This window comes from Corythoichthys intestinalis, chromosome 2 (assembly GCF_030265065.1).
Source record: "Corythoichthys intestinalis isolate RoL2023-P3 chromosome 2, ASM3026506v1, whole genome shotgun sequence".
NCBI classification, from domain to species: domain Eukaryota; kingdom Metazoa; phylum Chordata; class Actinopteri; order Syngnathiformes; family Syngnathidae; genus Corythoichthys; species Corythoichthys intestinalis.
The window spans coordinates 27853075-27868022 of record NC_080396.1 but is presented as its reverse complement, the minus strand read 5'-3'; the positions used below and the strand labels follow the sequence as shown (position 1 = coordinate 27868022).

Below are 14948 nucleotides of genomic sequence, written 5' to 3'. Positions count from 1 at the left end.
GATCAATTAATTGTGGAGGTATTGTTGCCTGTAGATTCCGAGTTAGCTAGCAGACGACGTGCACACTTCAGGTGTGCTCATCATGTCTTTATGCGGATGAGACTTTCAGTTCCAAGTTAGCCAGTAGTGGGCATGCACGCTGTTGCGAGTGCTAATCATGTCACTGGGCTGATGAGAGATGTAAGGAGCCATCCAGGTGGTCGTAGTTCATTTGAACCTTTTTTGATATAATTTTTTTCCTGTATGAATTATGCTTGAATTTCTATCTGACCTTATTTTTCCTAACTATATACTGTACCTATCCATAATGACGCAAAAATTACCGTATTGGCCTGAATATAAGATGGGGTTTTTTGCATTGGAATAAGACTGAGAAAGAGGGTGTCGTCTTATATTCGCGGTATAGACATTATAGCCATTCACAACGCTAGATGGCACCAGATATCATTGAAGCGATGTTCTGTCGTGACAGATCTCAGCTACTCTCCCCATTCACGATGCTAGATGGTGCCAGATATCATTGAAGCGATGTTCCGTCATGACAGATCTCAGCTACTCTAAAGTTTAACCAGTTTGCATTATTTTATTGCAATGTTTTTCCTTATTCAGATTTGTTTTAAGACTACAGTTACAGTTAGACTTCACTTTGATGGTCAATGCAGTTATTGCAATTTTTTTTCTTTTATCACACTAGATTGGTTTATTTACATTTCAAAAACCAAAAGCCATTCATTTACAAATGTGATTGCACTTTAGTTTACATATTTAAATGTTCAGATATTAAGATTTGAATGAGGCAAAATAACATGCTTTTTCTCTCAAATATATTGTTATAATCATTTGTTTCGGATGTACTGTAATTATTTTCTGTATAAAAATTTATTTGGTGTTCAAAAAGTCTTTTTTCAAACTTGAGTCTTGAAAAAGAGGGGGTCGTCTTATAATCAGGGCCGTCTTATATTCGGGCAAATACGGTACATACATTTGCATGGACAACAACGGCAACCAAATCAAATTTAAACGGTTTTATTTGAAGAAAATACAAACATGCTTCCCTTCAAAGGAGAGTCAAGATCAGAAAAAGCAAACATGATGCGATTGAGCCCTTACAAACTTCTTCCTCTTGTTTATTAGTTGAAAAGATACCAGCCTTTATAATGCAGGTCAGAAATGAAGTTGCTCAGTCTACCTCTTCCTCATCTAATACTCCTCTCCATCCTCATTTTCCTCCCATGAGTCGACACCCACTTCCTCGTAATCCTTCTCTAGAGCAGCCATGTCCTCTCTGGCTTCGGAAAATTCTCCTTCCTCCATCCCCTCTCCCACGTACCAGTGCACAAAGGCCCTCTTGGCATACATCAGGTCAAACTTGTGGTCTAGTCGGGCCCAGGCCTCAGCTATGGCGGTGGTGTTGCTCAGCATGCACACGGCCCTCTGGACCTTGGCCAGGTCTCCACCAGGAACCACAGTGGGGGGCTGGTAGTTGATGCCCACCTTGAAGCCAGTGGGACACCAGTCTACAAACTGGATGGAGCGCTTGGTTTTGATGTTGCTAATAGCCACATTCACGTCTTTAGGCACGACATCGCCTCGGTATAGCAGACAGCACGCCATGTACTTGCCGTGGCGAGGGTCGCATTTCACCATCTGATTGCATGGCTCGAAACAGGAGTTGGTGATCTCCGCCACTGTCAGTTGCTCGTGGTACGCCTTCTCTGCCGAGATGACGGGGGCGTAGGTCGCCAGGGGGAAGTGGATGCGCGGGTAGGGCACCAGATTAGTCTGGAACTCAGTCAGGTCTACATTCAGAGCTCCGTCAAAGCGCAGCGAGGCGGTGATGGAGGAGACGATCTGACTGATAAGTCGATTTAGGTTGGTGTACGACGGACGATCGATGTCTAGGTTCCTACGGCAGATGTCGTAGATGGCCTCGTTGTCCACCATGAAGGCGCAGTCCGAGTGTTCTAGGGTGGTGTGTGTGGTCAGAATGGAGTTGTACGGCTCCACCACAGCAGTCGACACCTGAGGGGCTGGATAAATGGCAAACTCCAGCTTGGATTTCTTGCCAAAGTCGACTGAAAGACGTTCCATTAGAAGAGAGGTAAAGCCAGAACCAGTTCCTCCTCCAAAGGAGTGGAACACTAGGAAACCTTGGAGGCCAGTGCACTGGTCAGACTGAAAGAAAAAGATGAAATTTTACTTGACATTTTTCACTGATGATTTTCTGCCTCTATTAAGGGTACGGGAAATATAATATCTTATAACATCCACAGTCAATTGATAGAAATTAATGGTTGTAACTGTTAGGAAATGCGTTGAGTCATCTCACCAATTTACGGATCCTGGTCAATACTGAATCAATGTGCTCTTTCCCAACTGTGTAGTGACCACGAGCGTAGTTGTTGGCAGCATCCTCCTTCCCAGAGATGAGCTGCTCGGGATGGAAGAGCTGACGATATGTGCCTGTGCGCACCTCATCTGCAAGATGGTTTGTGAAAAAAATATGTCAATAAATAGCCCTTTTTAATTTAATAACAATTGTTTTTATTGGTCCAGAGACATATAATTGCATTTGTTTACCCTTTAACATTTCCACATTGTCGTTATACTTTGCTATGAAATGAAATCTGAAGAATTTGTTGTGTAATGTAATGCCCAAACCACCGAACATAATTGGCCTGCCTGTTCAAGTGAGGCGCACACTACAAATTGATGGAATTTCAGAAGGAAGCACCTGCTGCTGGGACTGCTGATCACACAACATCTGCAGCAGCAGATGATGATCAAAATGACAACCGTCACCAGACAATCTTTCATACTCACATTCACACTAAAAGAGAATATCAAGCTTTCAATGACTCTAAAATGTATTTTAAAATGTGAGAGGAGTACCGAGAGAGGACCCAACCGTCCGTAAGCTTAGGGAAAACACAAAAACTTCCTGTTCAATTTCAACCTCAAACCTCAGTGGCCTATACTACGAAGCCGGTTTTCTGGCTTAGCAGGGTAACTTCGAGAGTAACTTTATCACGTGCGACGTAAGTTCGCGGCTATGCGAGACTACGAAAGGCGGATATGTTGGAACCGAGAAGTGTTGCCATGGCAACACACGCCACACGCCAAACCTGGTCGTGTCAGAGTTAGATCTTGCTTAACATCAGGATTCCAATTAACCACGCTCTATTTAAACAGCACTCCTCCGCGGACGTGTCCTCCTGACAATGACAGCGTACTTGGACGACCCATACGACATTGGGGCGCGGATTGTGAGGGGCTCTCTCCGGAGGGCACGGGTATTTCGGGACCGCCAGAATCCGCTGGCGTACCCGGAAGATGTTCTCCATGAAAAATATAGATTTTCAGCTGAGGGAATTCTTTACCTGTGCCAACTGATCTAGGCAGACGTCACTAATGTAACCCGCCGAGTCAGGCCCTCACAACCGCGCAGCTTGTGTGTGCCTGTCCGTGCGCTCTTTCGCCAGGGACAATATATGTATTCCATCGGTGATGCTGAATATCTGCGTAAGAACACTGCCGTGCGATTCGGAGTGGGGTATGGAAACGCTTCAAATTGATGCATTTATAATAATCATAGAAATATGTAGACTATTTAAACATTGAGAAAACTTGCGTTTTTTTCTGCCAACTGGAGGAGATTAAATTAAATGTCAAATCCACTGATAGGACAGACGCACAAATATAAAAGATACAAATGTTTATTGAATATGCATCTTACAGTCTTGTTTAACTGTGAAAATCGCTACAAAAGACGGGCTTTTATTTACGCAACAACGCATGGCATCCCCGCATTTCCTTCTTCTCCTGAGTCCTCACAAATATAACATAATTTTTTTTTTTCGGGCTCGGGCCTGCAAATCAAGTTTATTGATCGGACTCGGATTTTTTAGGCCCAAACTAAAAAAAAAAACATACGTATTCGTACAGTCAAGGGGACTAAACATACAATCATCCTGTTTCGTGTGGTGATGCGTGACAATTATTTCTTACTGTTAATGTACCAAATTTTATTTTATTGTCCTGACAGCAGGCTTCATTTCTTTTCATGGACATAAGTAAACTGGCATATTGACGCATTCACAAATCACACGATCTGTAAATTCGCTGTCAACAGACCCGTTGCGCTCTATTCGCCGAAGCGGTGTTGGATTTCGCGGTGAGGGTGGATTTTAATTCCTCATAATTCCGCATGATCATCGCGCATTCCTCCTCCGTGAAGTAAGGTGCCCGTGCCATCGTCACAAGTAGTGTTTGACTCTGGTCACCGCCCCCTTTTATGTGAACGCGCAGTAACTCTGACTGGGTTGACACAGGTTCGACTAATCAACCTCATAATCAGCGTCGTAGTACCGATTGACCACAAACTAGACAACCAGGTTTTGTCAACTCCGGTTACCCGATGGTAAACTGGATTACTTCTGGGGAGGTTGAACTCGGTTCGTAGTATAGGCCACAGAACTGCATGGACTAGTATTTGTTGCAAAAGTAACTCATACTTCTTTGAGTTATTTTTTATTTTATTTTTAGTAATTAACTAAAAAAAAAAAAAAAACAAACAAAATTTGTAGACGTAAGACCAACTTGTATGTGTACAAATGAAGAAAAAAAAACATACAGTAGTAACATTTGTTGTGGTTGTAGCAAGAGCAACTTACAGATGAAAACATACAGTTGTAAAAAAAAAAAAAAATGGAGGTGTAGAAAGAGCAACTTATAGTTGTACAAAATACAGTAGTTGAAAAAAAATCGGAAAAAAAAACAAAAAAAACTTACATATACTACTAGGTAACGTAAATTTGTTGTAGTGAAATTGCAGCAAAAATAATGAATGGGGCAGCACAGTGGTTAGGGTGTCCGCCCCAAAGTTCTGAGATCAACGGTTGAATCTGGGATCTCGGCCTTCCTGTGTGAAGTTTGCATGTTCTACATCTGCCCATGTGTTTTTTTTCTAGGTACTCTGGTATCCTCCCCTATCCCAAAAGCATGCATTGTCGGCTGATTGAACACTCCAAACTATGCGTAGGTAGGGGTGTGTGCATGAATGGTTATTTGAGTCATTGTGCCCTGCGATTGGATGGCAACCAATTCAGGGTGCACGCTGCCTACTGCCTATAGTTAGTTGGGATAGGCTCCAGCACCCCATTAACTCTCGTGAGGATACTTGGAACTGAAAATGAATGAATAATATATATGGCAGAAAACACTCTGGTGACTTTAAGTTCTGCTCTGAGACCCCCTATTTGGCCAAATTTCAAAATTGTCCCATATGCATTTGTGATACATCATTGGAAAGCTTAAAATCTCAATTTTCTGTGGGAAGAACATTTTTGAACAGGAGGGCATTTTGGAAGAAGAAAAAAAAAAAAAAAAATTGTAAAACCCTAACTGGAGGTGAGAGCACGCGAGAACAGAATTAAAGGCGCCATGATTTTAACAAGATATTATCGTGTACTTACCTTGTTTCGATTAAAAAACTCCATGTAGCATGTATCACCGAGTGTCAAGACACAGTTGTGAATGGCCAGAGCCGCATTTTTGGGGGGGATTTCATGGGTGAAACATGGTAATATTACAAGGGTCGCGATGCAGAAATCGCAGACATCAAGGAGTGGCCGAGATGTTCTTTTTTATATATTTACCCTTTTAAACGTTTTTTTTTCTTTTTTTCTTTGTTTTGATCGATTATTTATCATCTAACATATCGGGGAAAATGTGACAGTAAAAAAAAAAAAAAAAACAATTAAGCGATAGTTATGAGGTAGATAACCGTGACTTTTTTACAGACACCATTTTTTTCATTGTGACCTAATTTGTTTAAAAGTTTAAAATATGCGTTTTTTGTTTTTGTTTTTTTTGTTTAAACGAAATATTGGACATCGATTAATGATTCTAAGCTAAAAATGACAGAAAATTTGAATGATAAAAATAATTACTTACCTTCTTTTTATGAATGGATTGAAACAAAAGCGGTTGTGCGACGTCTGTAAACAGGGGTTTCCAAGGTAAAAGGAACAAATTAAAAATAGTTCAGGGGCTTAATGCACCATGAATCTGCTACAGCAGCATATAGACATATTGTTCTATCAAACACAACAGTTTTTTTGGCTTAAAATACTGCAGTTTATTTTATAGAGGGTTGCAAGAGCAGAAACTGCTTTTTCAGTCTTGTCTGTGTTTTCCGCCATATGCAAAATTTGCCCACTATGAACCATAAGTGCTGTGTATTATATAGTGTATTATATATTGACTCCAACAACGTCAACTAACAGGTTCGGTCAGTACCGTGTATCTCAACTTCCTGTAGGCTTTCCCTGTCAGGTACTTCACTGATTGTACAACTCACCTATGACGGTGGGCTCCAGGTCGACAAAGATAGCCCGAGGCACATACTTGCCGGTACCAGTCTCACTAAAAAAAGTGGTAAAGGAATCATCAGAGCCTCCTGCAGGCCTGGATTCAGGCATGTGGCCGTCTGGCTGGATGCCGTGCTCCAGACAGTACAGCTCCCAGCAGGTGTTGCCCATCTGGACACCAGCCTGACCCACATGGATGGAGATACACTCACGCTGCATGGGATGAAGGAAAGAGAACACTTAAAACAGGCAAACATCTTATTTTGTTCCAAGTCAGGTAGACCATTTCTGTGGGTATCCTGGCAAGCGGAAGTCGTTGGAACCTGACCTAAATATAAGCGAGCGGTGGTGATTAGCACATATGGCAATGTGGGCCCACGATTTCACACCCTGCTCAAGAATTTTCAAGTTCTTTTAAAAGCTAGCGCAAAGCAGGAAGTGGGAGGTTCAGGCATGCTGTGATAACAAGTCAAGTCTCATCGTTGGGGAGCAGTTAGGCCTAAAGCAATCAACTGCTGCAACTCAGAATTTTGAATGAGATCAAACAAGACTTTTCTCTGAGTTCTTCTCTTTAAAATTCCTGAGCGGTGGTATTTTCAAGTGCACTGTAAGCACCTCTCTATCAACATTGTGAATTTTTCACCTTGCGACTTCATTCTCTATAGAGGGGGGAGGGGACGTGACTCCCGGGTATGTTTGTGTTGTTGGGAAATTCCTCTCTCTCGCTCCTACCCGCTCTCTCTAACTCTCAGCAATAGTCAAGCCTCAAACACGTCCGCAATGAATCTCATTGTGTTTTTCCACTCATGCTACAACTGCGTCACAAGCTGCCTGGTGTGCATCCAATCATTACAGTACAGAATCACTTGAGGTGTTTTGTTTTGCCTTTCCTAGCCATGACCTTTGACCCTCCCTAGCCTTACCATTAGGGGCTTGCTAAGTATGGAGACAGCAGCCAGCTCAGCTATTTTGAGGGATTCATTCTGCAGCTGCCCCCCATATGGATACCATTATCATACACAACATACACACAGCACTAATGTACGAGTAACTGAAAAAATGTCATGTTAAAAGCAACTGTAGAACAATGTAATAGATTGTTAATATAACATGTATAACAACTTTAAAATGTGGATATGAAACATAAATTTGTGCACCTACGGCAACTATTACTCTGTTTTAAAATCCAATCAAATCACACAGCAAAAACCCCTGAGATAGAGTCAGTCAATTTACTGACAACACAAAGCTTGAAAGTGTTTATTTTCGTCTTGTATCTCATCACGGCTGGGGCAAAAATATGCATTTGAAGCTGTAGTCACAATATGGAGGAGAGATGCCAACACAGTTCTGCTCGTCATCTCGTCACGCCACACACCATTTCCCTACGTGTTGTGTCCTGAATGACCCAGCAGGAAGTGTCAGCCGCTCAAAGTTGCACCAATCATCGCTCTTTCTCAACAAGTTGTAAATGTTACGACACACCCTGATTCCGCCTGAAGCTGAGGTTAGTTCCGTGCTCAACTGATAGTGAACAACAATTTTTTTTAGACTCTTTTGTGTTTGCTATATCAATCCAAAGTCACCATTTGACCACATAAACTTGAAATTTGGTCCTATTTGTTTTTGAAGATATTGACCAAGCTTAAAATATTAGACAACCTGTAGGCCTATAGAAGCCACATCAGCATTCCTAGGCAGAAAGACAAGCACATACACTCTTCTATCAGGCTTCGAGGCCCCATATGGAAAGTGTTAACCTTCAGTAAAGCCACAGTCACATGCCTGGAGGCGCCTTTCCTCTGCTTTGCCTCCTGTTCTTTTCTACTTCAAGCACTTATTTGTATTCTCAGAGTGAGCTGATGTGGCACTTTATTGCCAGAAAATATACTTGGAAAAGTACAGTCTCAAAACACCAAACATTGACAATAGCAAAAATTCACAAACTCACCATTGTGATGTTTACAGTGTCCTTTTTTTTTTCAAGAAAATTCAAAACCAGATGGTCCTCACAGTGCACCTATAATGAGATCTCTGTGAGTAAAGTCCCATCAGCCTGTCAAACGCATATACTTTTATAACTGACAAAAGAGGTGGAGGCAGAGGTGGAGCCAGAAGTTGAATTTCCACCCAGTTTGGCTTCCACTATGAGAGAACGCTTCCTGGATTTCCTTTTCAGACCAAAAGCAAGGGGGCCTTATTTGCAAATGATTTGGCTCACAGATACATAAACTTGGAACTATTTGACATTTGTGATGCTTATATTTTATAATAATATATGTGTGAATTGGCGGACATTTTTAAAAGGGTTATTATTATCAAGCATTATATATTTTAACATATGGTAAATTGTAATTTATTTGTATTCATTTATTTATTTGTTTAATAGGGATAGTGCACATTGATGAAAATCTAGAAGATGTAAACATGCCAGTGAGATATTCTATGTCATTTAACTCATTAACCGAACACATTCAAATTTCCTGAAATGCGCAGTCATACGCCAAACTGATAACTCTTAAGAAATTAAAAAATGCTATTTGAGTACCTGTACTATTTTTTATGTGTTTTTAATGATCTCAATTTGTTTGTGGCTCATTCTGGAATTGGAGGACATTTCATGTGTCACCCTTCAAATTTTAAACATTCGTTATACAAAATACTAAAGCATGCTGTTTCTGAGTAAATTTCATTGTTCTGCGACCTATCTAAAAAAAATGTTTGTTTTTTTTTACCAGAAAAAAATGCTTCAAAATAGTTTTGAACTACAGTGGGGTAAATAAGTATGTAGTTAACCACTAATTGTGCAAGTTCTCCCACTTGAAAATATTAGCGAGGCCTGTAATTGTCATCATGGGTAAACCTCAACCATGAGAGACAGAATGTGGGAACAAAAAGGAGAAAATCACATTGTTTGATTTTTAAAGAATTTATTTGCAAATCATGGTGGAAAATAAGTATTTGGTCTATACCAAAAGTTCATCTCAATACTTTGTTATGTACCCTATGTTGGCATTTAATGGAGGCCAAACATTTTCTCTAACTCTTCACAAGCTTTTCACACACTGTTGCTGGTATTTTGGCTCATTCCTCCATGCAGATCTCCTCTACAGCAGTGATGTTTCTGGGCTGTGGTTGGACAACACGGACTTTCAACTCCCTCCTAACCCCGTGGCGTCAAAATGATAACAAGAACAGGGAACAAATAACCCAGAACCACACTGGGGGACCTAGTGAATGACCTACAGAGAGCTGGGACCACAGAAACAAAGGCTACTATCAGTAACACAATGCGCCTCCAGGGACTCAAATCCTGCACTGCCAGACGTGTCCCCCTGCTGAAGAAAGTACACGTCCAGGCCCGTCTGCGGTTCGCTAGAGAGCATTTGGATGATCCAGAAGAGGACTGGGAGAATGTGTTATGGTCTGATGAAACCAAAATAGAACTTTTTGGTAGAAACATAGGTTCTCTTGTTTGGAGGAAAAAGAATACTGAATTGCATCGGAAGAACACCATACCCACTGTGAAGCATGGGGGTGCAAACATCATTCTTTGGGGCTATTATTCTACAAAGGGACCAGGACGACTGATCTGTGTAAAGGAAAGAATGAATGGGGCCATGTATCGAGAGATTTTGAGTAAAAATCTCCTTCTATCAGCAAGGGCATTGAAGATGAGACGTGGCTGGATCTTTCAGCGTGACAATGATCCCAAACACATAGCCAGGGCAACAAAGCAGTGGCTTCGTAAGAAGCATTTCAAGGTCCTGGAGGGGCCTAGCCGGTCTCCAGGTCTCAACTCCATAGAAAATCTGCGGAGGGAGTTGAAAGTCCGTGTTGCCCAACGACAGCCCCAAAACATCACTGCTCTAGAGGATATCTGCATGGAGGAATGGGCCAAAATACCAGCAACAGTGTGTGAAAAGCTTGTGAAGAGTTACAGAAAACGTTTGACCTCCGTTATTGCCAACAAAGGGTACATGACAAAGTATCGAGATGAACTTTTGGTATTGACCAAATATTTGTTTTCCTCCATGATTTGCAAATAAATTATTTAAAAATCAAACAATGGGATTTTCTGTTGTTTTTTTTTCACATTCTGCCTCTCATGGTTGAGGTTTAACCATGTTGACAATTACAGGGCTCTCTAATATTTTCAAGTGGGAAAACTTGCACAATTAGTGGTTGACTAAATACTTATTTGCCCCACTGTATATAAAATGCCATTTCTTCTGTCCCCTCTTGCCCAATGACCCAATTAAATCCCAAATATTTTTTTTTCTTTCATTGCTGTCTCTTGTAACTGTGGAAACATTTTCTACTAAACATAATATTTCAAGTGTGAACTATTATTCATGGAATGTGCAAAGCACAACATTCATGCATCACATGATAGGCTGCATTTGACATCATCTGACAGTTATCCAAAAATATGGATTAAAAAATGTAGAGTACGTAATAGCTTCTATTTTTAAAATATACACATTAAAAAAAAAAAAAAAAAACAATAGTTAGCCTTGATTGAATGTCTCACGCTACCTCATTCAATCCAGTTATTCGTATGATATACAGTGTATTACAAAAGTGAGTACACCCCCTCGCATTTCTGCAGTTATTTAAGCATATATCTTGGGACAACACTGACAAAATGACACTTTGACACAATGAGAGTAGTCTGTGTGCAGCATATATAATAGAGTTAATTTATTTTCCCCTCTAAATAACTCAAAATATAGCCATTAATATCCAAACCCCGGCAACAAAAGTGAGTACACCCCTTAGTAAATACGTACAGTACATCCCTAAATGTCCAAATTGAGTACTGCTTGTCATTTTCCCTCCAAAATGTCACGTGTCGCGTTACAGGAGTGCTGTCAGCATTGCTGCAGAGATTGAAGAGGTGGGGGGGTCAGCCTATTTGTGCTCAGACCATACGCCACACTCTACATCAAATTAGTGTGCAGGGCTGTCACTAGTGATGCACGATAATACATTTTTCAACCGATATCGCTAACCGATAATTTCCTGCCCCTTCCACCCGATAACCGATGATGTCAAGCCGATAATTCTATTCAAATATGTATGTAAAATGTCAAAGTATACAAAGATCAAATGTTAATGTGCAAAAATGTAATTTAGTGCTATTTTTTCACATGTGAACAAGTAGTAAATTCCAACATCTAAACAATGGCAATGACATTGTGTAATGGTAAGCTTTTGGCAACAATTACTTAGAGAGTAAACACCCAAGTTGCACAAAAATGCCTTTAAAAGTAAGCCATTCCTAACATATATCACATTACTACTCTGCAAAAACACCTCCTTAAAACTAGCAGAATTGGACAAAACTGTTGATTGCGCACATTTGGAGGCTAAATCAAGTATATAATTATCGGATTGCATTATCGGTTGAATTTCATTTTATCTGGATTATCTGTGTGACGTCATATTTGCCATTATCGGCCGATAATTATCGGTGACCGATATTATCGTGCATCTCTAGCTGTCACCCCAGGAGGAAGCCTCTTCTGAAGACGGTACACAAGAAAGCCTGCAAACAGTTTGCTGAAGACGTGTCAACAGAACACATGGATTACTGGAACCATGTCCTAGGTTCTGATCAGACGGGCAGGCGTTCTTGTGTATCATCTTCAGAAGAGGCTTCCTCCTGGGGTGACAGCCATGCACAACAATTTGATGTAGAGTGCGGCGTATGGTCTGAGCACTAACGGGCATATCCCCCACCTTTTCAATCTCTTCAGCAATGCTAACAGCGCTCCTGTAACGAGTCATATGACATTTTGAAAGGGAAAATGACAAGCAGTACCCAATTTGAACATTTAGGGATGTACGTATTTACTAAGGGGTGTACTCACTTTTGTTACCAGGGGTTTAGATATTAACCCTTTATTGCCAATTGTATCACATTTGATACACCTAAAATTTCATGATTTTGAGAGTAATTCCAAATTTTGACATTTCTTTTTGGGAAAAAATAAATAAATAAATGATGGATGCAAGTCAACACACGCATCTGCAGGTTCCATGAGGAAAAAAAAAAACAACAACAACAGGATTTCACTAAGGTTATAGATATTAGAGCGCTTAATACACATATTCATTTTGACATTTCTTTTTACAAATTTGAAAAAAACTTTGATTAAGACCTTATTTTTTAAATGTTGGGATTCTATGATAATTGCTTCATGTTGCAGGTCTTTAAGGGTTAATGGCTATATTTTGAGTTATCTTGAGGGGAATTTAACTCTATTATATAGGCTGCACACGGACTACTTTTCATTGTGTCAAAGTTTCATTTTGTCAGTGTTGTCCCACGAAAAGATATACTTAAACAGCTGCAGAAATGCAAGGGGTGTACTCACTTTTGTGATACACTGTAAATTGTGCCAAATATTATCAATACGCATAGAAAAGAAGGCTTTGAGATTTTATCAACTATTATTGATTATTATGGAGCAGATAATTTGAAAAGTGCAGGGTCACTTTTCAAGAATTTTTAAGTTAAATTGCCCTCCAATTCTGGACCCTTGTAATATCCTTTATTACCAGCAGATAGCGCCATCGTCATTTTGTTTCTCACGCTCCCATTGGCAGGAAGTACCTCGAATTCCTCAGCCTCTCAAGGTATTTTCTTGGCAGACCAAGAAATGTTTTGAATTATAAATACTGGCTATTAAGTAGATAAAGACTTCAGTGCCTTGTCCATCAATCCTTGCAGGGATGGAGAATTTGCCTGGTGACCTTTGGAAGGTCTGCCAGAGCTTCTGCCATTCCTCCCACTGTGAATGGAAGCATCTTCATAATCCTCAAACAAACTATTGTACCCAGTCCAGACTTTATCCTCCGGTTCCCTCTTCAAACGTTCCCCTGAGTGTCTTTCTGAAGGTAAAGATGGTTTTGTGATAAGAAATGTGTTTGTTCGTCCTCTTCTTTCAAAACTAGAGATTACTCTTCCCTTTTCAAGTATTTCTTTCTCATCCTGTACTAAAATGTGAAAAATAAAATCTCCCGCACTGCAATAATTATCACCTGTCGGTTTATTAGCTTGAGGTGTAAGTGAGTGATTTGAAAAGCTTTTCTGTCCCTCGGGACACTCAGTGTATTCTATAATCCGATCCATTGATTCAAGTGTTTGGACCCCTACTGGGTCACAATATGAGAGACTCATTGAAGGATAATCCAATGAAATTGGAACCCTCCCAATTATTATTTTGTTCTCTGAAGTGGCCACTTCATTTTAAACCATTAATCCCTTCAACTGAAATCCACTCTTTAAATTTGTTAAACTAATATTGCACTTTGAAGTCATCTAATATGAGCTGCAAGTGTTGAAGAGCCATTCTTTGTTTTGTTTTGAAATTGTATACGGATAATATTATAATTATGTCTGCCTTCAAAGAACATACTGTACGAACAAGAAGTAGGGTGGATGCATTTTTGACAAATCACGCGCGTGTTAGCTGGTCAACAGATGAAGGTTCAACCCGCTCAACCATCTATGCACCTGATCAGTAATTTGTTCTAATCTGTGATGGATTACATGTTGAAAGTCATCAGGGGTCCGGGCCTTTTGACCCATCAGCGGTGGTCTGGTGCTTGGGGGTTCTGTGTTGCCACTGATAAGGCTTTAAGCTGTATTGATGCTGGATGGGTGCAGAGATGAAAGTCAGCACTCACAAATTGATGAAATATTATTTGATGTTTCCATGTGGCCATTAGGCAGCCTGAGGGCTGTGAGGTCTCAAGCATGCCAGAAGTAAAGTAAAACTTTTTTTTTGACATTTTGAAGCACAAGAAGCAGAGAGTTTTCCAGATGAATGAACCTGGGACCTTGCATTTGGTTTGGGCCTTCAGTGGAGACTCACCAGTGGTGTTACCGGGATGCCAGGTGTGGGTGGGCATTAGCCTTACAACCTACAATGCTCAAGTAGGTCGAAATCCAGCGTAGGGCTACTGCACCTTAAAACATTTTTTGTTTTCTCCTTGAGATAACTGTTGTTGTGATTTGGTCTAAACAAATAAAAGTTGATTGGATTTTAACCCTTTAAGGTCTGGGCCTATTTTGTCTGATTTTGCATGCCTTTGAAGTTGCCTTTATATTTCAAAGAAAGAATTGTTTACGATGGCCTGGTTTGGTCCCTTTTTTTGTGACACCTTGAACTTCATGTCCAAACTGTTGTTTCATTCACTGACCAATTATAAATCATCATTTTGGGCCCAAAAAGACCAAAAATTCCTAAATCGTTTTGTCAAATTTTTTAATATTGATGTCCAATTGACAACCAAACATGCGTAACGAACCGTTTTGAAACTTTGTAATATTTATTCAACATGTTAGGATGAACATTCAACCAAAAAAATTTAGAATAAATAGTCTTATATTTGACAATTGAACATAAACAACAGGTATAGCCATAGGCGTTTTTTGCCTTTATACATGCTCTAGTCAAAACAGGTTATATACAGCAGACCGAACAGTGAAAAAATATATACCATCTAACACAAAAAGTGTTTAGAGGCCATCTCTTTATGAGTTTAGGTATTGCGGCCCATCAC

At 40.2% G+C, this 14948-nt stretch overlaps 1 protein-coding gene across 2 annotated transcripts; it reads right to left on the bottom strand.

Moving 5' to 3' along the window:
* Positions 1-1010: 1010 nt before the first annotated feature.
* Positions 1011-8481, bottom strand: LOC130930827 (tubulin alpha chain-like). Of its 2 annotated transcripts, XM_057859013.1 has the most exons (4): positions 8323-8481; positions 6362-6584; positions 2330-2478; positions 1011-2175 (listed from the first exon to the last, which is right to left on the bottom strand). In XM_057859013.1, exons 1-4 carry the CDS (start codon positions 8323-8325, stop codon positions 1201-1203), a joined length of 1350 nt encoding a protein of 449 aa, XP_057714996.1. In that variant the 5' UTR covers positions 8326-8481; the 3' UTR covers positions 1011-1200. The 2 variants fall into 2 exon arrangements, with proteins under 2 accessions (XP_057714996.1, XP_057714987.1); XM_057859004.1 differs by lacking the exon at positions 8323-8481 and having other exon boundaries at positions 6362-6590.
* Between the last annotated feature and the right edge of the window lie 6467 nt (positions 8482-14948).